Source organism: Electrophorus electricus, chromosome 10, assembly GCF_041902795.1.
Source record: "Electrophorus electricus isolate QZ-2024a chromosome 10, ASM4190279v1, whole genome shotgun sequence".
Lineage (NCBI taxonomy): Eukaryota > Metazoa > Chordata > Actinopteri > Gymnotiformes > Gymnotidae > Electrophorus > Electrophorus electricus.
Genome location: NC_137506.1, coordinates 16,793,277 through 16,815,051, shown reverse-complemented (window position 1 = coordinate 16,815,051; position 21,775 = coordinate 16,793,277). Strand labels below are relative to the sequence as shown.

General features: G+C 42.0%; 1 protein-coding gene across 4 annotated transcripts in view; it reads right to left on the bottom strand.

Annotated features, from left to right (window-relative positions):
• Window positions 1-1,397: 1,397 nt before the first annotated feature.
• si:dkey-87k14.1 (leucine-rich repeat transmembrane protein FLRT2) overlaps window positions 1,398-21,775 on the bottom strand; it is a 30,350-nt gene continuing 9,972 nt past the window's right edge. For 2 of the 4 annotated variants that reach the window (XM_027013953.3, XM_027013952.3), the window contains exon 2: window positions 16,923-20,835. In XM_027013953.3, the coding sequence (XP_026869754.2) occupies window positions 18,422-20,428 (2,007 nt within the window). In that variant the 5' untranslated portion in view covers window positions 20,429-20,835 and the 3' untranslated portion in view covers window positions 16,923-18,421. Of the gene's footprint in view, window positions 1,807-16,036; window positions 16,718-16,922; window positions 20,836-21,775 lie in introns of those variants that run through there. The other 2 variants (XM_081721504.1, XM_081721503.1) reach the window with 2 other exon arrangements.

Genomic DNA, 21,775 nt, shown 5'->3' with positions numbered 1-21,775 from the left:
ATACTTAGAAAAAAGTCATTTCACATGGCAAAGACACTCTCAGACTTTGTTAGCTGCACATCTTCATTTATAAGAATATTGAACAAAAGCTATCTAATACTCCTCAGCATCTATAAGAGAATATGTATAGTCCTGTGCTCAAAACTCTCAAAATATGGTTCCCAAAATAAGGCATATACCACTGCAACTGAAAAACCTTCGAGCTATGAAATCTCATTCGGTGCAGATACACGTAGCTTCGCATTACTTTTGGCTGGTTAACATGACAGGTTTGTTCCTACAGCCCTACACCCTGTATCAGTGGATATAAAGCAAAGATGTATCCAAACACACTGATGGCAAGGGCTTCTCTTTATCTTTATCTATGACTCATTCTTTCTGTGGCCTGCCTGGTGTATATGAGCCAAGTAAGGCTTGCAGAGATCTATTGAAGATCCCTTTTAGATATCGAACAAGAGAATGAGGAACAGCAGACTGCATCAGAGCAGGTGACGAGATGGGGTGAATCTTTATTTTTTTCCTCCATCCTCCCAAACGGACAGACTGCAGTATTTTCCCAGCATCCTCTTTGGCAACTGCTGGATTGTCTATGGTCACATGACAATTGTTCAAGAGTAGGAGAAACTGGGAAGTTATTGCTATTTTAGTTGTACAATTAATTTACATAGATTGACAGAAAATCAACACCAAGGGAAATTGTTATGGGGAGCGTATTTCCACGGTAAAGATGCATCACCCTATTTGCTCCGTTCTTCATCTCATATTTATTTTTAATGTAATAACACTGTCTCTCCTAAAATGTTTTTTTAAGGTTTTGACATGTAATATGTGGGTAATGAAGTCTCTAATGAACTTGGAGAAAACTTTCCTTGAACATTAAATCAGCTTTAAATAATTGAGTCTAGGCTGCCTCTGAAGCTCTCTACTGACGACAACAACAGCAGAATTTTAGAAATACATTTGAAGTTTACGAGTGTGTGTGTGTGTGTGTATGTGTGTGTATGTATATGTGTGTGTGTGTGTGTGTGTGTGTGTGTGTGTGTATGTATATGTGTGTGTGTGTGTGTGTGTGTGTGTGTGTGTGTGTGTGTTGTGGGGGGAGTAGGATATGGCTTTGTAATGGTGGCTTAGTTTACAATACTGACAACCCACTGCATAATGAGACTATACGAGAAGATAATCTTTGAAAAGTTAAAGTTTGAAAAGATTCACTTTTGCTCTGGATATCATTATAGTAGTGTTTATTCAAAACAGTTGCCCACAAACAGGAATAAGTAAATATGATTTACCTGAAGATTCCTACAGGAGTAAAATACTGGATTAAAGTCATTAGTCACTGTTGGAAAAACCACTTCTAAAAGACAAATAAAAGACATACATACAAGTTTCATACATTATATGTAGGGTTTTTATTCAGAAATCGTTTTATTAATCATTTTATTGTTTAAGAAACTTGTACAAGTGTCTTGAATAGCTCTCTCCTACAGCTCTCTTATTTAGTCACAAAATGCGTGAGTGGGATAGCTGCTTGCTAAACGATGACAATGGGGTTCCCGATTATGTCTCGTTGCAGGCCAAGGGTTTTATCTATTCCTTATCCGTATGAAATGTATCAGCAAGTGGAGGCTATATAAGGAAATGAAGTGGAAAGGCATGATGATGCAACGAGAAAGGATTTAGCGCCAACTGCTTCCGAGAGCAGAACAGCTACCAAGGTGGTGCCTCCAGGTGACGCAGTGCAGCTGTGTGATGTGACACAGGTTGAGACGTTAAAGCTGTGCGCCAGCCATCAGCATATCTGGGCTCCTGGGGGGAAAGAAAAAAACACATCTCTGTACAAGCTGTGTAGAATTCTTCATCAGAGCTGTAGAAGGGAAAAACTGTAACATGTAAAGTTTGAAGTTAATGAGCAGATGCTCAGGATATCTGTGTTGCTTGTGCTTTGGAAGAGAGAACCGCCAGTAAATTCATATGGGAATAAGGAAAGAGTAATAGAAAAAGAACAATAATTGTATTGATTTACCCTGAAATGAGTGTTTTCTGTATCTGAAACTATAGTTTGACATCTGTTTCTACTGGGGCAGAAATAGATGTTACTCTTAATGATTTGTTTATATTTCATATGTACAGAGATTTCTTATTTCAGATTATTCAGACATCTATCGCTGTGCATTGTGTGCAGTGCTACAGCAAATCTAATGTGGCTTACCAATCCTTTTATTGCAATGACAACCAGGGTTTTATTTTTGGATTCTAATTCCAATACATATATTGCAGGACTTGAATACCGTTGCTATGGTTAACATTCAGAAAGCATTCTATTCTTTTTATTCGTCATCCCTCCTTCATAAAAGGATAGAAAAGGCAGACCTGGGGCACAGACCACGAACTTAATCCATCTCTTCCACCTACTCAGCTTCTTTAACTTGGTGTGCTGCTCCAGTGCAAAAGGCAATGTTTTTCTCTGCATCTCATGGTTGCACTATTCTTTGTGACTGTGAACTTACCAGCGCTTGGAATTCATACTCCAGCCCCATGCATAAACTACAGAAATATGAAAGGACATATCTGCGCAATGCGCCTGAGCTTGAAATACAAATCAAGTAGCACTATTTGTTTGTTAGACACAATTAGGTTTTTCAGTACATAGACATTCTCATCCATTTTTTGAGAATGTCCCTTAGATATACCGCATGGTGACATCGCCAATGGCTGCTAGTTATTTCAGGTCACTGCATTGAATTTTCCATGACAAACCTCTCAAATTAAGCATAAAGTTAAGCATAAATTAAGATCCTGAGATATGTGTACAACCCTAAGTGCTTGAGAACCTACTAAATTAGCACATAGTGGAAAATTGTTTTAGTGGAGGAACAGAATAAAAGTGCTTGTGCAAAACTATTCCTATACTTTCCAAAAGCTTCAGTAAATCCAGCCCTGAGGGTGAAGTGGAAATCTTTCTATCCTGATATGTGAGCCCAGATGAGAACCAAAGATAAAAGGCCAGGATTCTCCTGGTGCGCTTACAAGGACACCACCGCTAACTTTCTAAGTGAGATTTAAAAATCAACAAAGGCAATGTGTGTTATAGAGGAAGGTGTATCAGCAACCTGCTCCAGAATGGGAAACCCAATCTCCACCATCCGTCCAATCCATAAGGACACCACGGTGCCAGGAACTTCTCATGGAAGGATGATTGATGATGGCATAAATACAAACGCAATGTGCCTCACCTGAGAAACAGGCGTGTTTCCGCGGCACATGTGAAGTTGGCACTCCGCTCGCTGTCAGCCTTTCATTTCCTCTGCATGGAAAGGGGAAGGCTACAGGAGAGGGGCGTGAAGGACACTTTCAAGGTTGAGCTGGAACTTTAGAATGAGAATATACAGCATGAAAAGTGCACGATTCGAGTTTGGGCTACACATTTGGGGAAAAAGGCATAGAGGCCCCCGGCCCGCATACCGTGCCCACGTCACACCCTCAGCAGCCATTCCGCCTGCTGCTCCGCTTGGCCCCGCCTCCCTCCAGCTCACTCCGCCTCCCCGGAGTTCCAAACAGCTGCTTGTTTTGCGTTTCTGCCAAACACCCCTGTGTACTGACTGGAGCTTTGCACCTGTCTTTGAGAACTCTTACTAACGTAGTGCTAATATCCCTAATCATTGACACAGTCTGGCATATATTTCTAATTGAACTTCTTGTCCGGTCTCTAAACCGGTGTCCTTTTTATATTTTATCTTCCATTGTTGGCGCTATTCTCAATGCATTCACTGGTAATTGTGCTGGCTTGGGTTTTGACATTGTAGAGATGGCCTACATTGGGTTTTGACCTGTCTGTTTCCCCAATGGCACATGTGACAATTATGCTGAAAACAGAGACATCGAGGGACCATGTGTATTGATCAGACTGTTATGTAAGGGTGTTGCCTTTCAGTCTGCATTGACGAGAAGCCACTTAGAGGTGGCACTCATGTGAGGCACACTCCCCTACAAATGGTTGAGTTCCTTTAATGGAAAATTCTGCTGAAAATTACTCAGTGTTCTTATTTAACTTTCTATAATTGAGATTTTGTGAGAAACTATTTTGGACTCATCACTGTTCAACATTTCATGCTTATATTATTTGTTTTTATTTCTTTATTATAACTTTGGATTTAAATTTAGTGAATTTTCTGTATTTTAGTAGGTAGAGGGTTTTTTGTATTGACGTTTTAAGTTTTAGAGCTGCATAATAAATATAATATTTAATTAATAATGTTTTAGATAATCGATACATTTCAAACACCACTATCTTTCACAGGATGAGTGCTAGTGTTCAATGATCAGGCTCCCACCATGGCTATAGCTCTTCAGTCCTGAAGGGGTTTATGGTTTATGGTTTGACCTTTTCTGCAGAGGTCATTACAATGTCCTGCTTAACAATAAAAGAGGAGAAATGTCTTTGCACATCCAGTTCATAACTTCTAATTATGACAGGTCTCAGAAGCTGCCAAAGTGTTGCAGTGCTTTTCAACCCTGGCAACTGTTCGGAGAGTTGGCTTTAAAGTGATGTTCCCATTGTTTTTACATCCTAAATAATAGTCCCATTCCTCTACACTGAGTGCATTTATTCACACCAGCCGGGTCGATATATCTTCTCCTTCCTGGTGCAATTGCGATTCAGCCCATCAGTCAAACTGCCCAACATTTTTTTCCTTGGCTTTTTTTTTTTTTTTACTTTGCTTGTTTTGTGTGTGTGTTTTGCACTGTTCCCTACAGCTGACCATTACACAGAATACAACAGTAAGGCAGCATGGCGTTTCTTGACATTCGATATAAGTGGCACTCTCGGCAGCCCTGACCCACACCCCTCTCGCCCTCAGGAGAGAGGCAAGTGTGCTTATCTTTAATTGTGCCGTGTGGACAAGCACCAGACCCCTGAGGCCTAAATAATGATTTCCAGTACGTGACATAGTGCTGACAGGGGCTTTCAGCAGCTCTGTGGCCTGACCCTGCAACCTGAGGCATGAGGAGTATTGCCGGGACAAGTCCAAGCAGCCACCCTGTCTGGAGCCGTCGGCAATTGCCCTCATCGATTGAGACAGATGCAAAGGTGTGCAGAGGGCCGTTTTACAAATTGATGCTGATATTGAGCTTGGGGATGTCTCGCCTCTGACAGGTTCAGACCAACCGTATCAGTTCTGAGGCTCACCCAATCACCCAAACTGTTGTGATGGATGAAGCTGAACCATGCTGCATTTGACAGATTGTTATTAAGATCTGATTAACTAAACTGGTGTCCAGTTGAAACATTAATATAGCAATTTTATTACTTCCTTTGCCTTATCTTAAGATGTGTCTAAATACGTCAGCACAGCAGTTGACTGAGTGTTACACCAAACCCCCACTGTCAGTGCTAACGCCAACGGCACTCAGAAGAATACTATTCAACTCAAATGGCCATATCTCCACTCATTATGTGCGCCGCAGTACCACAGTGATCAGGGAGAGGCCTACACCGTGCCAGTGATGCGGGATTCCCTGCTCAGCACCACCACTGGGAAATTACACCTATGTAAATGTCACAGAGGCAGGAAGAGGTGCGAGTAATCGAACGTTACGGCAGGCTCCTGGCCTCCACCCAGACCCGGACCCACACCGCTTCCCCCACGTGACCTGCCAACTGCATCAGCAGTTCGGCTGCACCGCTCCGGTATCTGCACCCGACCTCCGAGATACCAGCTCTCACGCTCGCCTTTGGCGCTTTCACTCTGGCCCAGATGGAGACATAAAAGACTCGACAGGCTTTGAAAGGAGAGAATGACACTTCCAGTGGACACGGGATATATCTTTTCTGGGTACAGTCCATGGTTTTAATGGTGACATTTTACATCTGAGCTCCTCCATATACTCTTCATTGGACATGCTGAAGCACACTGTTAAACGGTTTTCTGACAGATGCTAAGTGAATCATTTTACACTCTGTGATTAGACTTTCAAGTGTTAGTCTCTTTAACTCTCTTGTGTGTTAAAAGGGAAGGCATTTTAATTGTATGCAAATGTCTGGATGCCATAGAGTGGTTTTAATTCCTTTTCTTTTCTTATCTTTTCTTTTCTTTTGTGTGTACTGTGGGGAAATAACAATAATTAAAAAACAATAAAACAGCTTTATTAACGGCCATTGGGTTTGGTAACTATAAAATTGTTTGTTTATTTTATTTTTTTCCCCTGCATAACTAAGGAGAACCTTTTAAAAGACCAATGAATGACTTAACTTTTAATTCAAAAGAATATTTCTAACCATCAAACAAATAATTTATAACTATTATAAGAATGAATGTTTTATTTCTGCATGTAAATTTGTGCTAATCATTTCAGTGGTCTAAGACTTATGTTTCCTTCAGTTGGAACTGAACTAATGTATTATTGACTGCTTTGTTTTTGTACACAGATACTTTCTTTCACTGTAACTTTGATCAGGCCTAAATTCCAATGACACCTGAGATAGTGAATAAATGTAACTGATACCTTTTTCAGTTCATTGAAACTCTTGTTGAACTTCAAACCTTTAACCAAATATAACTCACTCTCAGCATCCTTAGCTATTTAGTTTTGTTAATTTCATCCATGTGGAGTAAGTGTATTGTTGCTTCATGTATTGTAGGTATTATAGTTTATACATCCAAAATGGATAACTGGAATTACTGAAGATCTTTCAAATTGACACAATATACTTTATTATTACTTTTTATGGAGTTCATTGTGTGCTGACTATCCACATTGTGTAGCTGTCAGGTATGTAGCTGCACTGACTACACCTGAGAGTTTAATGTGAATAATTCAACCCAATTAACTTGCCCCACGGAGGTAAACAGTCAATTACACTCTATGTAGAAAGCAGAGGTCTTCCACTTCAGCACTCCACCATTTGCTTCTTTGTTTGTTTGTTATTTAGAAAATTTGAAAGACCTTGTTATCCTGTGCAAAAGCTGAGAAATTCTGCTTAGGTTCCCTGTGGTGAGAAGCTTCCTGCAGCTTCTTGAACTCCAAGGCTTGCTACTGCAGGTTGAAAAACGAGGAAGACCGACGAATGTGCTGGAAAAAACATGATCGATGCTTTGCAGCTTTGTCAAGCCAACGTAATAAGAAGAAGATTAGGGAGATCAATTCTGTCGGCTTTCCGAAGCCAACCTAATAAGGAGAACAGCGATTCCAATGCTGTTGGCGTTTTCAAGCAAACATAATTACGTTAAACACACTCGAATATTTGTCTGTCCGTCTCGAACGGAGAGAAACAGCGGGGCTGTGACCTTATGCCTCTCGGTTTCCCTACGCAGGTGTGTACGGTGTCTGGTCTGCCATAAATACGCCCCACCCTCACCGTGCTAAAACCGCGACTTAAGTTTGTTTTTAGCAATATGCCCTTTACGTCTTTCCTCAGAAAAGGGCACCATGCATCAGAGAGCCGAAGTGGGCCATGCCATAACAATGCTTTAATTTACAAGATTTGTGTACTTGCCATGGCCTTAGACACAACCTATGCATCTTGGCTGGTGCATTAACTGAGGACAGACCCGTTGGCAGCGGCTTCACTCCTGCATTCAGCTTCAGAAATGAGTGAGGACGCCTCTAGTGCCAATCAATGGCAAACAGGAATCTGATAAACACGCGTGTCTCACAGTGAGTTCCAGCCTGGCAGCTTACATTAAATAATGAGAGGTCTTATTATTTCCAGGGGGAAATTAAGGAACACTTTGATGGATGACATATTTCAATATTTGAGTGAATTATTGCAGAGCTTCAACATAAAGCAGCCGTTTGACTTCTCTGAGTGGTCCCAGGCAAAGAATCAATCAGCTCCGCTTCCAGCCGAAACTGAGAAACTCAGATGGTTTCATTCATTTTGTTTGGCTGTTGGGGCAAAGTTAGAAGTAATAGTTGTAATTTCCTTTGCCAAGTCTATTTTTTTATTATTATAGAATAATTAATATGCAATTTCACATAATAAAACCTTAACATGAAAAAAAGAAAAAAGAAAAAATCCACACTTTATCTTATTATATAACATCAAAATCAGAAAACTGTCCGAACAGCTCTCCAAAAGTATCTTTTGGATCTGTGGACAATCAACAACAAGGTGGTGATCATAAAATAATTATAGCTCATACAGCTAATATACCTCATGTTATGAAATCTTAGGATAGGTTAGCACTACTAAAATGTTTATGAATATATTACAGTATATGGATCATATTTATTGCCAGTCCAATTATTTGAAAGCAAGGCAAAATCATATTTCATGCATACCAGGTTAATTTGAGAGTCAGGGAGAAACATATATCAACTATACATCTACTGAGACTTCTGTGAAATTGTATTTCTTCTTGCTGTTGTTTAAAAAGGAACATGTTTACACCTTTGTTTACTCTTCTGAAATAGAGATTCTTTCTTCCTGCTCATCTTGATCCTGTTGAGCCATTGAAGCCTCATATTCCCATTACAAACGCAATTAAGTCTTCGCTGCTCTGCTGGGGATTCTGTGTCACTGCCATAGCAACATATTCGTAAGCCTTGTTCCCTATCATACTGTAAGATTAAAAACATTATGCACGTCTTGATTCTTAAAGTTGTAATGAGCGAGGTTTAGTGCAATCCTCTAGTTTTCAGTCGAGTTCGAACGAGCAAAATGTGTGTTGTTGCTTAGTGTTGGTTGTTTGATGGCCTATTTGAAAGTAGCACTATGAATACGCCAGAATTACGTCTCCCTGGAGAAAGCAGTGGCATGGAATCTAATATCGGGAGCCTCAGGGGAAATTAACATCATGATGACAGTTGACAAGATCAACAGTTCTGAAAGAAAAAGCCTCTTTTTTATCCAGGTCATATAATTATATGCCATGGATGTGGGTTGACTCACAGAGAAATATTTGGATTTATTTTTGTACATATCTGAGGTAAAATACTTATTATTATTATTATGTAAAACTAATATCATTAGGATTTAGTTGATTATATGATCTCCTATTTGCACATGTGGTCCAGTCTGAAGGGCAGGGTGAAGCAGATGCAACCAACAACAGAACCATTTTGGCTGTGAGGCTATAATGAAACCATAATCCTATATTTTAGTTTTATTTTAATCCAAACAGAGGAGTGCCAAAAACAGTTACCTGCTTTACAAAATCTGCTGTCTGAAACTCAAACAATTTACAAAGGGTATAATGTGAGTGATGTGACCTCAGCCTAACAGCACGTGACAATCATTAATCAGACAGTTGTCGGTTTGTGTGTCTTAAATAAGCATGCCACATTTCTTGAAGCTTCTTCTACTTTGCCAGACTTGTTGACGTCAAATTGATCTAAGCCTTCACTATTTCACTTCCTCTCAGGTCCCGAGGGAAGTATCCCTCCAATTTTCTTTTGTTGTTCAACTTCATATCTTATTTCTCATGGGGTGAAGAGGTTTAATTCTCCTTTTGATGTCTTCTAGAAAGGCTGTTCTTCTTTCTCTCTTACCACTTAAGCACATAAGATGTTTAAATGGGCACCGAGGAAACATATGGTGATTCATTTATTATGTTTCAGATGTTGTATTACAGTTAGTGGAAGTTAGGAAGGTGAGTCTGAAATATGTTGTCTACAGTGAGTAGGCATGAGGGGTGGGGCGAAAGGCTGTCACCGGAGGAGCCAGCGCAGCTATTTCACAGAAGCAATGACACAATGGCTAGAATTTCTCTTTAGCTGAAAGTAAATCATCACCGCAGTCGGTGCTGCTCCTCCGACCTTCATAGTAACAGCTTAACCGCATTTTTTTTTTTTCACAGTTGACGGGCTGTCCAGCCCTAATTTGGTCAGCTGCACGATTTATTTTATCAGAGTGGTATGACAACGTTAATTTTTCTCAAATGCAAACACAGCTGCACAAAGCCATGTTGATACGTTTCAGGAAAACCAGTAAACAAACAAACGGATAGGGCCAGTGTCATGTGAGCTGATGGTTTAAACACAAGACAAAAGACCTTGAGTTCAGTACTTAGATATGGTCATCAATATGGTCATAAAATAACACAATTTCACTGTTTAACTATAATTATTTAGCTATGATTATGTAAATGCTTAGTTTCACAATCCACTACATCTCTTTCAATAGACTGGATAGGGAAGAGGTATTTTTTTATTTCAACAGTATCAATACACTTGCACATTTTAATAGTTACTAGTCATTTACTCACACCCTGCAGCATTGTGTGTTTTCACGTGTGTGCTAGGGGGTTGAGGCTGCCGGTCAACAGAATTTCAGAGGGGTTTATTTAGTCTGTGGCCTGATAGGTTTTCAGAACCTCAGGGTAGCGGAGCCGAACAGCTGACCTCCCACACGTACAAATCCCCCAGGGCAGGTGGCGCCACTCACACGCTGCAGAATCTACCGCCTAATGCCTCCTGACACCAGGCAAGCTCTTTCTGAGGAAAATCAACTGCATTGCCCAAATGAGGTGTATCACCGTAATCCACTGCAAATGCCATTTGCAGACTAAGCAGACTAGGCCGCAGCAGTGGAATGCCTGCCATTCAAGCCCTGGAAACAGGTGATAAACAGCTTGCCATCAGAATGAAACTAGATTAGATATTAACAGTGCTCCTGCACAGAATCTGTCTGCTGGGTTACAGGGAGCAAGCAGAAGCATGCAAGTACAGGCTAACGAAGTGTGAAGGTCATGCCGTAATTCCAAGGAATGTCAAAAAAAAAAAATCAAACCTTTGTTGCATTTTATTCTGAAAAGTAATATTTGCCCATGCAGATCCATTGGTGAGTGTGTGTGCGTGTGTACGTGTATGTGTGTCCACAATTTTTATATAAACTTCTATTCACATTCCAGGCTTGGAAACATAACTGAAATTACCCTCTGTCATTATCATGCTGAAAATGTGCTCACTGTGACATGCCCTAAACCTGGAATTCTGGTTCAGATCACAGCCGTATCGTGTGCCGTCTGTGGCCAGAAGCCCTTTGAGAATGCCACCAGCCATGTCCTCATTGTTCCAGAAGGACAGCAGGGTCTCTAAGCAATTTACCGGCCAGTCAGGCCGATCCTGTGGCTGAACTGAGAATGATACAAGTGTGTACTTTGTAAAGCTAAGGTGTGAGACCTCACTGGAGGTGCCATGTGCTATTTTCTGGCAACAACCTTGTACACATAGGTTTGAATAAGATTGAATTAGACAAAAAATGCTCCACTATAGTTAGCTGCAGCTGGCTAAGCACTGCTTACCAATGAAAGAATGAGGCCCACTCCAGCAATACAAGTCAGCATGCATGGTCTTAAGAGCACACTTGATAATGCAATGCAGGAGATAACATTCACTTTTTAGTCTTGTATAGAGTGCATAACTGTGTATAGAGTCAAATCCCAGGTCCTCTGCTGTTACATAAAGAGTAGAACATACATCCTGTAGGTGACTACAATGCCATTTTATTCAACCTGAAGCTCTTTTTCGTGCATCCAATTTGTGATTATATTGCTTCCGAATGTCAAGAATCCCAGCCGAGTCTATATCCTATTAAAGTTTTTGGCCAATAGAGGATGAATAAAAGTCTGTGCAATAGCTGAAAACACTCAAGGCAATGGCATCTTTAACTTTGGGGTGTTGAAGAATCAGCATCGATGTGGAACGAGGCATTTTTCTTCTTTTTATCAGAGCAGCAGACTGCATAAGCATTAAAAATCAGAGGCCTGAGCTGAGATGGAGCTGTCACTCTGCTCCTATGGGGTGGGTGCGGAACGCTGGGAACGTGATGGCTAATCCGATTGGGGAGATCGCACAGGCGCATTCCCCAGCCTTTCATTTGGGCAGGAATCGCACAGAGCTGGAGTGCGATGCTGTCAAGAAGATGCTGCGATATTTCTTTCGTTCCTGTGCCATTCAATATTCCAGGGAAACACGTGAAAGGTCATCTTAATATTAAAATTGCACTCTGTGTTCGCTAGCAGAAAACATCTTTGCAAGCCTGCAAGGTAGGGCACAGTTTTAAGTGCATCATTTTTTTGGTACTCCCTAAACTAAAGTCATGAGTAATTTCATGCCACAAAGTCCAGTTAAAATGTGCTTCAAGTTCCCCCCAGCAACACCAACCCACTCTGCAACCCACAATCCAGGCTAGCACATATAATTTACTGGCTGTTTTCTGAACCTTTGTTCATACACTGTAGTGGAACTGGCAAGCTGCAATAGCTTGTCATCATCTAATCGTGAACCCTGTAGAGGCTTTTCCTCCTCCTCCTGATTCTCTTTCAGTCTCCTCCTCCTTCTCCTCCTCCTCCTCGCCCTATTTCTCTCTCCTCCTCACTAATTTTCTTCTCTCTTCCTCGTTTTCACTCTTGCTTCTAACATTCCCCTAGTGTTCACTTTGTATTTCAGTCACATTTTCTCCTGGTTTTAATTCTTCCGAGTCTGTTTGAGGGTGCATTGCCTCAATCAATTCCCATCATTTAGATTAATCCTCAGCTTTCTTAATTCAGTATAGTCTTGGGATAAAATGGATTTAGGACCATCACTGGCATCATTGGTTCATTGAGCTGGTTCTTTTCAGTTTTATGACCCATTAAAGCCTGCCCTCTGCGTGATTGCAGCCTACTGCAAGTTTTCAATTACTTTTGTTTGTTTGTTTGTTTCCTTGCTTGTTTGCATTTGTTTCAATTTGTATTTGTTACAATTTGTATTTAAAAACAAATATATAGAAAATGTATTCAACTGTATTCCTAAATGTGTAATTGTATAGGAAATGTATTCATGTTACTTGTGTAATGTCCTGAATTGACCCTTTGGTTTTGTATAATGCCTTTTGTTTTGTTTTTGGTTTAAGAACAGGTCCTGTCATCTTGTGTTCCTGGATATTTGCATGCATGTCCAGTTCTCCACTGTTAAATTGTATTTATCCGAAGTGTTAGTCTTGCATGTTGCATGCTGTATACAGAGGCCCCAAGTAACTCTCTGTCACACTGTGCTTAATCTCAGTCATTTTCAAAAGCAAATAATCAGTTTATTGAGTTAACGTTTCTGTTTGAATAGCCATCGCGTGTCTTAATCCTTAAGTATCACTGGAACCTTTATATAGAACGTCTGCTGACAAGTAAATTTGTTGCACGAAAGCATAGTATGCACAACCCTATCAGCAATGGATTTGGAACATGTTTGAATCTTGCCATATACTGAATCTGGTCAAACTGTGTAATGTCTTCTGTGAATATTGATTTTATCTTTGCAAATTACCCGTCTTGAATTCTCATAAAATATGAGCCGTTTATACAGACAGGGGATGGAGAGGGCTCAGGCCCGCTAAAGTAAGGTGGAGTTCAGACCGTCCCCTGTCCCATTAAAGCTCTGAAGAAATCTTTTGGCGTCCTCCCAGCTGTGCTGCAGATTGAAAGGGGAAATGGAGCGGCGCGAGCGAGTGCGCCTCTCGGGGGTCTGCCGCTAGCGCGACCAGCGCGCCTCTCGTGTGACTGCTGCTCGCCTTGCTTTGATGTGACTCTGGAAAGTAATGGTCTCCAGACAGTGAAAAAATGAAAGGCTACTCGGTCCGTGACAAAGGATTTGTATCCCTTTTGCACACCAAATTCGTGCTGACGTTTTAGAAGCAGGCCTCTGCAAGTGACGTATTTCGCAGGGCAATCAGAGACAAGATCGCGTGCCGGAAAATTCAGCCAATTGCATGTAAACAGTTCCATATGAACTGGGGCATGTTGGTGTGTTGCAGTTTTTACCATTACCTATCCCTGGCACATGCTGCTTTGGGAACATACTTGAAAAACTTGATACTTGAAAAACATTAGCTATTTTCATCTAAACCTAATGGCACATGATGTCACAATAAAATCATGATTAAATATGTTTAAGGCGCTTTTATTTGCCATGTAGACATCTAAAAATAAACCCTTGCTAAAAATGAAAAAGGTGTACAGGGTGCTGGTCTTCAGATTTATGACAAATGCAAGAGTAACATAATTTATGTAACATCCTGAAGTAAACAGAGAAGGAAAGGCCATTAGGCCTCGATTTTTCTCACAATGCACATCTCAGCACATGTCCTAAATCTCTAGCTCACATCTCTAAGAAGATGAAGAAAGATAATTAACCTATAGAAATTGGGTACCGTAGGTGAGACTCTCAGATATCCAGTGTCTACTGGGGTTGCCTGCAGCTTCACACAAGGGCAAGTATAGAACATCAAAACTTTATTAATTGATTGTGGTGCTATTTGTAACATATATCGGTGAAAAGATTTTTGTGTCTAATATTTGCTTTGTACGCAGGCAAATGTAATTATTGCCGCTTGCGCAAAGACTTGATTTCTTTTCCCTTACCTTCCAGTGCCAATAAAGTGAGTTGCCTGAATCGTTCTTATGTTACTTGTCTAATTCACTATCAATTAAACATGCATCAGCAATCATTAGAGAGAAGTGATCATATACGAGCTCTGGGATAGCATGTAAGCTCCGCATCATCAACTTCCTCTGGAATAACATGTCAGATGGGAGTCTAATGAATCAGTGAATATGCAGTTTTCTTGTGCCGGTCTGTCAGATGGTCTTGTCTGTATCCAGGAACGAGTACTGATGGGAGGGGTGCATTTAAATAACAGTTCAATCGAAACAGCCCAGCGATTCATCCCAATTGTGCCTGGCACAGTTCTAAGCATCATAGCATCAGGACATTTAGACCATCAATTTCCCTTTCCTTGGGTTGGTTCAAGTTAGATGCTTGAGCTTGTTGCTAGATAACTCCACAGAACATGCATGATTTGGCTTCTCGCCTGACTTGTTGATATGCGGTCCTGGAAAGGATGCCTGAAAGGGTTAATTTGTTCACACTGCATTTGATGGCAAGTTACTGGTTTGCAGTACATCATCAGTAGGACATCTGACATGTGAAATACTTACATGGTATGTTATCTTTTCTAGGTATGCATGCTGCTGAAAAATAAGTCATGGTACATCTTACAAATGTAGAAAGTACACCTTCAGTGCAACAATAGTTGCTCTCACACTTCTTTATAATCTAGCCAGGACTCTAAACTCAAGAAGGGTCTATGTAATGTTATGCCGCCTTGTTCCTGTAGTTCCACTTATTTTTCTTGAGCCTATATTTACTGCTTTTATCTTCATCTAATCCAGATCAGCATTACCAAAGGAATTACAACCACTTCAGAAATATGGCCCTATTTGCCTTGATGGTGCTTTTTATGAATCTCAGTGCCAGAGAGAGAAAGGCAGTCCTCTATAAATACAGTCTGTTTTTCATAATTCTGAGGAATCCTGCTGATCAATACTTGACCCTACAGCTGGACATTATGTTTTGTTGCTGTTGTGGTAGACGGTAGAGCTAGATGCATGTCATACCAAGGTGACACATACTCGGTAGGATCTATTTGCTGTTATTGGTCAGCTTTATTCCTGAGCACAGGACCGAAGAGAAACGTATCAGTATTAGAACTGGTCTCCACTGGTGCGAGTTAGTTCACCACTACAATGACTAATTAGCAGCCTTGACATTTATTGATGACCCGCATTGCAGGTTCCAGCCATCTCTTTTGAGTTATACCTTCAGAGTATCACTCTGGTCAAAGGCGCTAGGCTTAACGATCCACATCAAGGTATTTAAGGGATAAATGTTGCTTCCATGAGCAGAATTGGGCCCTTTCACAATGGGGGAGTGGGCTAAATTTTTCACTTGGCTACATCTCCCCTAACGGCATGTTTTACAGTGCGTATTTTCAATTTACTGCAGCATAGTGCTTCTGTCTCTTTCACCCAAGGGTGAGGCGCCGACCCACTATGACACAGATTTCATGTCTTACCCCGCCATGTCCCTCCAGCAGTTTCAAATGAATGTCCCAGCCTCCCACACACCTCCATCTGCCACAACCGTATCTTTCTTAACGTGTGGCCTCTCCTCGCGGCTTTGTGCCTTCAGTGCCCTACGTTCTGTCAGCAGATCATGAACTCTGGCACCAACAGCTACTCCTCAGCAATCTAAACTTTAATTGGTTATTCACAGAGGCACATCTGAAACAACCTACACAAGAAAATAACAGAGATGCTGAAAAAAAAATGAATTAACCTTCTGTGAAGGGAATAAGTCATCTGGTATGAAATCTGCAATCAAATTAGAATTCCTACTTTAATTGACTGAAATGAACAGGAACACAGATGCATGGCTTCTCTGCTGCGTTGTTCGTGATTGCAAAAATGGGTGTTACTGTGTTTCCGGCAACAGAGCTAATTCTCCACTCCTATACTTGCGGCCTTCTCGGGGTCTCTGGAGCAGGCTGGAGAGTGTGGGGGAATTGGGTTGGATCCTGTTACTCATTTGAAGATGACCACACAGCTGGAGGGCCCAGATGTGCAGATTTAATAGCTAATTACTGTCTCTCACAGATCCCATGAGATTTTAGCGAAAGGTCACAGCGAGGAGGACTGTGTGTGTGTGTGGTTATTGTGTTAGTTATTGTGTTCAAGTTATTAGCTGTGAAATTGTGCCACTCATACTTTGTGGAGCAAAACTAATAATGCAATCTGTCAAACAATATCCCACCTCTATCTTGGTGATGAAATTGCAGAATTGCAACCCCCTTCAATGATATTTGTTTAAGGTGAATGTGTGTTGTAGGGGTGCCTTTGAATCTGTCGAATGATGCAGGGAGTGACCACAAATATGTCAGACCATGACAAAGTACTTCAATCTAAAAAATGAAAGAAAATACAAAAAAAGAAATTGTAAAATAAATAATCATAAAAATAATAGTAACACTACTAAACTGCAGTAATTACACAATGACTCAAAACTGATGCAAAACTGATGCAAATGCCCAACGAACCCAACGAACTAAAACAAATAGGTTGTTATCAGATAGCTTAGCTATCTCTAACGAGAATCACCGAACATCGTTCTTATAGATCATCTTTATTCATAACGAGATCCGGAATATGAATGAATCAAGCTAAAGTGTGATCATAAAACTGGTCAAAACACAGCAATTTCAAAGTCTTTTTTACTGCACTGATGACTTATTGATGTTCAATCAGCATTATAAAAAAGACCTCATTTATGCTCAGTGACAATGACCTAACGATCATTTACCAGTGAAGAGTGTGGTGTTAAACACCTTGGGGTCCAGACCAAGGCTAAAGGATGATAGAAAAAGGTCCCCACATTCAATACGCTCCCAACATTCAACATACAGCTCAAAATAAAAGCATTTGCTTAGAGGGACGTGAATGAACTGGTATAGTCCTTATCCCTAAGATTTATCGATACTGTTGATTTTCCTAATTTATACCCGTGGAAAGAAGTCATGGAAAATATACAAAGAAACAATATCTGTTTACTGTTTGAATATTTATGTTTCACAGAGTTTTAGCAATGCAATGACTGAAACAAGACAATTAAAATAGAGTATGGAGCCTTCAGACCACTTCTGAGATTAATCTACCTGACCTGCTGTATTAGGCCTCTGAACACTGTATCCTCACTGCACCAATTTAGTAACAGGATCACACAAAATGCTGTACATGAAGACAGATGGGTGTCCAGAAGCACAACAATAATGGACAATGATCGTTACCCATACCCGTACCTGTTCTGGAGTAGCTCAAAGGTAAAAGAAAATAAAAAGCCAATTTACACTGGCCTGTTGCTGTTGTCATTTTAAGAGCATTTAATTTTTTCACTACGCTCATTCATAATTTACATCGTAAGCATAGCTTTGTTCATCAACCTGTTATTTGTCCCCTTAACAGATTTATCAACACTTTTAATTAAGCTTCACATTTTCTGGCAAGTAGAAATGTTTCCCTACTTCAACAGCACAGTTGAATACAGAAGCTGTAAGATAGATTAATGGATAAGCCTGAAGGTGCCAATTAATGTCATAAACGAAAAAAGATGCCATCTTGTGGCATAACTAAGAACCAAAAGAGTCAAGCATAAATAATGTGAATGGCTTATTCTCTCGTTCACTCATTCTCACTCCCACAAGCACACCGACTGTCAAGATTCTTATGCTTTGTCATTCATGTTTCTCTAAGTCTATATTTCTACATAAATATCCAAGTTTTTCTGGGCACTTTCTGTGATTTGTGCACAACAATGTAAACAATCATCGGCATACACACTCCAGGCTGATGAGAACATGATGCTCAGACATTTTCTACAAGGCCATCAAGAGCCATTTTTTGTTTTATAAGACTGTCTCTGCAGCAGTAATACAACAGGAGAAACTAGTAAATCATAAATCATTTTTGCGCTTTACTCAGGGATATAAAAGAAGGCGATATCACTGGTAAGAGTATAAATTACATCATTTACAGTTCAGCATTGAAATATATACTATACAGAGTATTTAAGTTGAAATCTTAATACAAAGGATGATACCTTTTGAAAACCATCATGTATGGCAAGGGCTTGACTCCGGAACACTATTCTTGCTGAAAGCTGTGCTGTTATTCACCATTAAGCAGTCTCTGTAGCCAGTGCCTCCATTAGGAGTGTAAATAGGCTGAATTCGGAAGTCTCCTTTAAGGAGCTGCTCATTGTTCAGAGCGACTATTTGAAAGCTAGTCTCTGTCATTTCCAGGATGGAGTTATCCTTCTTTGTGCCTGCTTCACAGTAGTCGTCTTTCCTCCTCCCCCGGTTGTATTTCCACTTGGACGAAGCAGCCCTCCCCTTCCGGTGCACATGCCAGCAGAACACGCTGAGCAGCACGACCAGGACCACGAGCACGCCCCCCCCCACAAGGCCGGCCAGCAGGAGAGAGGAGCTCAGATCCTGTTGGCTGGCTTGCTCAGGCCCCGCTGCGTTGGCGCTGGAGTCGAACGAGGCGGACTTTGTCATCACCTCCGAGCAGATAGTGTCATCCCCTGGGTGGTAGCTGTTGAAGGCATCCAGTGGGTCCACGCAAATGCGGTAGACAGATCTGGGCTCCAAGCTGGCCAGTCCGATGCCCTGCTGCTGCCCGTCGACCACGGTCTCCTGCATGGCGCCGCCTGTCAGGCTGTGGCCCAGCTTGACCCACGTCACTTTGTATGCCGTGACGGTGAACGTGGACATCCAGTTCACGCGCACGCACGAGCTGTTCAGTACGACGAAAGACACACGCAGCGACCCCTGCCCAGGGTCGGCGGGCGGGATTTGTGTAGCTCGCCCCCCAGCGGTGTGCGTTGTTGGCGGGGGGAGGGCAGAGGGTGGGGCACTGGAAGGGTGGGTGGGGCTCAGGGGTGGAAGGGCTGTGTGGATTGCTGAATCAGCAGTGGATAGGGGCATCGAAGGGAAGGGCTGGTGTGTGATTGGGTGCGCTGTGGCCTTGGTGCTGGGGCACTGGATCAGCTCCAGGTTGAGCTCTCGGATTACCATGCCACGCACACTTTCTGGTTTCTGGCACATGAAGCCGCGGACGTTGAGAGTGGCCGGCAGGGACTTCAGCCACAATATGACCCATTTAATGTTGCAGTCACAGTGCCAAAGGTTGTTCCGAACAGTGAGCTGTCTCAGGCTGAGGAGACCATCAAAGACCCCCTGTGTCAGAGACTGCAGCTGGTTGTTGGAAATGTCTAGTCTCTCTAGGTGGTGGAGGCCGTGGAAGGATGTCAAAGGGATCTCAGTCATCAGATTTTCCTGCAAGTTGAGCTTGACTAAACACTTAGTAGGGAGGTTGGGAGGTGGAACTGTCAGGGAGTTGCGTGCCAGAGACAGCGTCTTAAGGTTAACCAGGCTCTGGAAAGCCGCCGAAGCCAGGCCCTCGTCTGTGAGGAGGTTGCCATCCAGCAGGAGAAGCTCCAGACCCGTCACATTCTCGAAGGCGTCGTCGGTGATGAGAGCGATCCGGTTTTCGTCCAGACGCAGCTCCCTGAGCTCTTCAGGGAGGCCCACGGGGACACTGCTCAGGTGGTTCTTAGTGAGGAAGAGGATCTTGAGGCTGATCGCCTCCCTAAACGCCCCCTCCTCCACCCCCACTGTGGAGATGGAATTGTCGTCCAGGTAAAGCTCCTCGAGGCGCAGCAGCTGGGCCAGCGCGGCCCGGGACACAGTCTGAATGTTGTTCTCCTGCAGATGGAGCACCCGTGTGTTTTTGGGCAAGTTGACAGGGAACTCATCTAACTGGTTGCCATAGAGATACACGGTCTCCACCGAGGCAACGTTGTGCAGCTCCATCGGAAATCCAGCATTGTTGATTTGGTTGTTGTGGAGGTAGAGGGTCTTATAACCCTCACCTATTCCCAGAGGCACTGAAGTTAGGCTCCTTTCGTTACAATACACGAAGGTCCGGTCACAGCGGCACTCATCCGGACACGTAGTGGCCCAGGAGAACTGCATGTGGAGGCCCAGAAGTATCGATATCCATGGTGCGATAAAGGTCGTCACATCTTTATTCCACATCCGCACCTGTAACTCCATTTTTGAGACAAAAACGCAACAAGGAAGGGCTGCGGCTAATCAAAGCAAAATCATGAATAAATTCCACCGGGTCAAAGTTTTTAAGTGCTCTTGAAGCGTGCCTATACTATGTAGGAGAAGTCCATAGGTAATCCTCCTATAATTGCCTCTTGTAAGCCCCCCCAACTCAAGAGCAATGGTCTCATTAACTTGTGTGACTCTCTCGTTTGTCTCCATCCATGCTTGGGTTAGGACTGATAGCGAAGCACATCACATTTTCACTTGGGGGGTAGCGAGGGCCAGTTTAAGCATGTGGGCCAAACCAGTACGTACAGCAGCGTTATCAGTGATGTTCCTTTCTGTGGTCACAGCCCACTGGTCTCTGAATGACACTGCCTCCCTTGGATGAGGCATTTGGGTCCATTTGGCTGTTTGAACAGAAAATAGATAAGTATTCTCTTCAGAGACAACACCACAGCAGAACAGAAAAAGTGCAGCCGAAACAGAATGTTAATAATTTATGTGTGTGTGTGTGTGTGTGTGTGTGTGTGTGTGTGTGTGTGTGTGTGTGTGTGTGTGTGTGTCCTCCATGCCTATGACATGGTATAATACAGACAAACATCCGACAAAGGTTTATAACCTTTCCGTTTCTCTAAAGTAGCAGAAAATCAAAGTGAGCGAAAAGCAAAGCAGAGAATGAAATAAAATCTACTCATCAGCACACCCTACACGTGGAGAGACTAGTGACATCAGCATCTCTGTGCTCTTAGACTTGTAAAGGGCACAGAGGTGTTTAATCTATCAAATACCGTGGTGATAGACAGGCCTGCGCTCCAATGCTGGGGCAGTGAGCTCACTCTCTCAGTGGCAATGACTGCCGGCCCGAGGACAGCGAGACTACCGCTGCTAAATCAATCCGCTGAGCATCCGGTTAAAAGGGCCGATAGCACAGCTGTACCTCAGCTTCAGCACAAGCATAGCTTCACTGTCAATAAAACGCTGACAGCTATTTAAGTCATTACGTGTGTTACATCTGTCAAGTAAGGCCGCAGAAAGAATGCCATTACAACTTCTTTAACATAAGCCCCTTGGATATTTTACTGATACCTAAAGAGGTTTATGGAAAATAAACAAGGGGCAAATTATCAATATAACCTAATTACATCAACGATTATTGATCGTACTATTCCAGAAACTTTTCGTTACTAAATTTTCAGTAAGTACTGACTAAAATTGCTGTTTGCGCTTTTCTATGGCCTGCAATATAGTATAAACAATTTTAGAATATTTTAATGTATTCTTAAAATAGATCTCCCGGCATTAATAAAATCAGATTTTGCTGGGATTCTGCGTGTGATCAACATATGG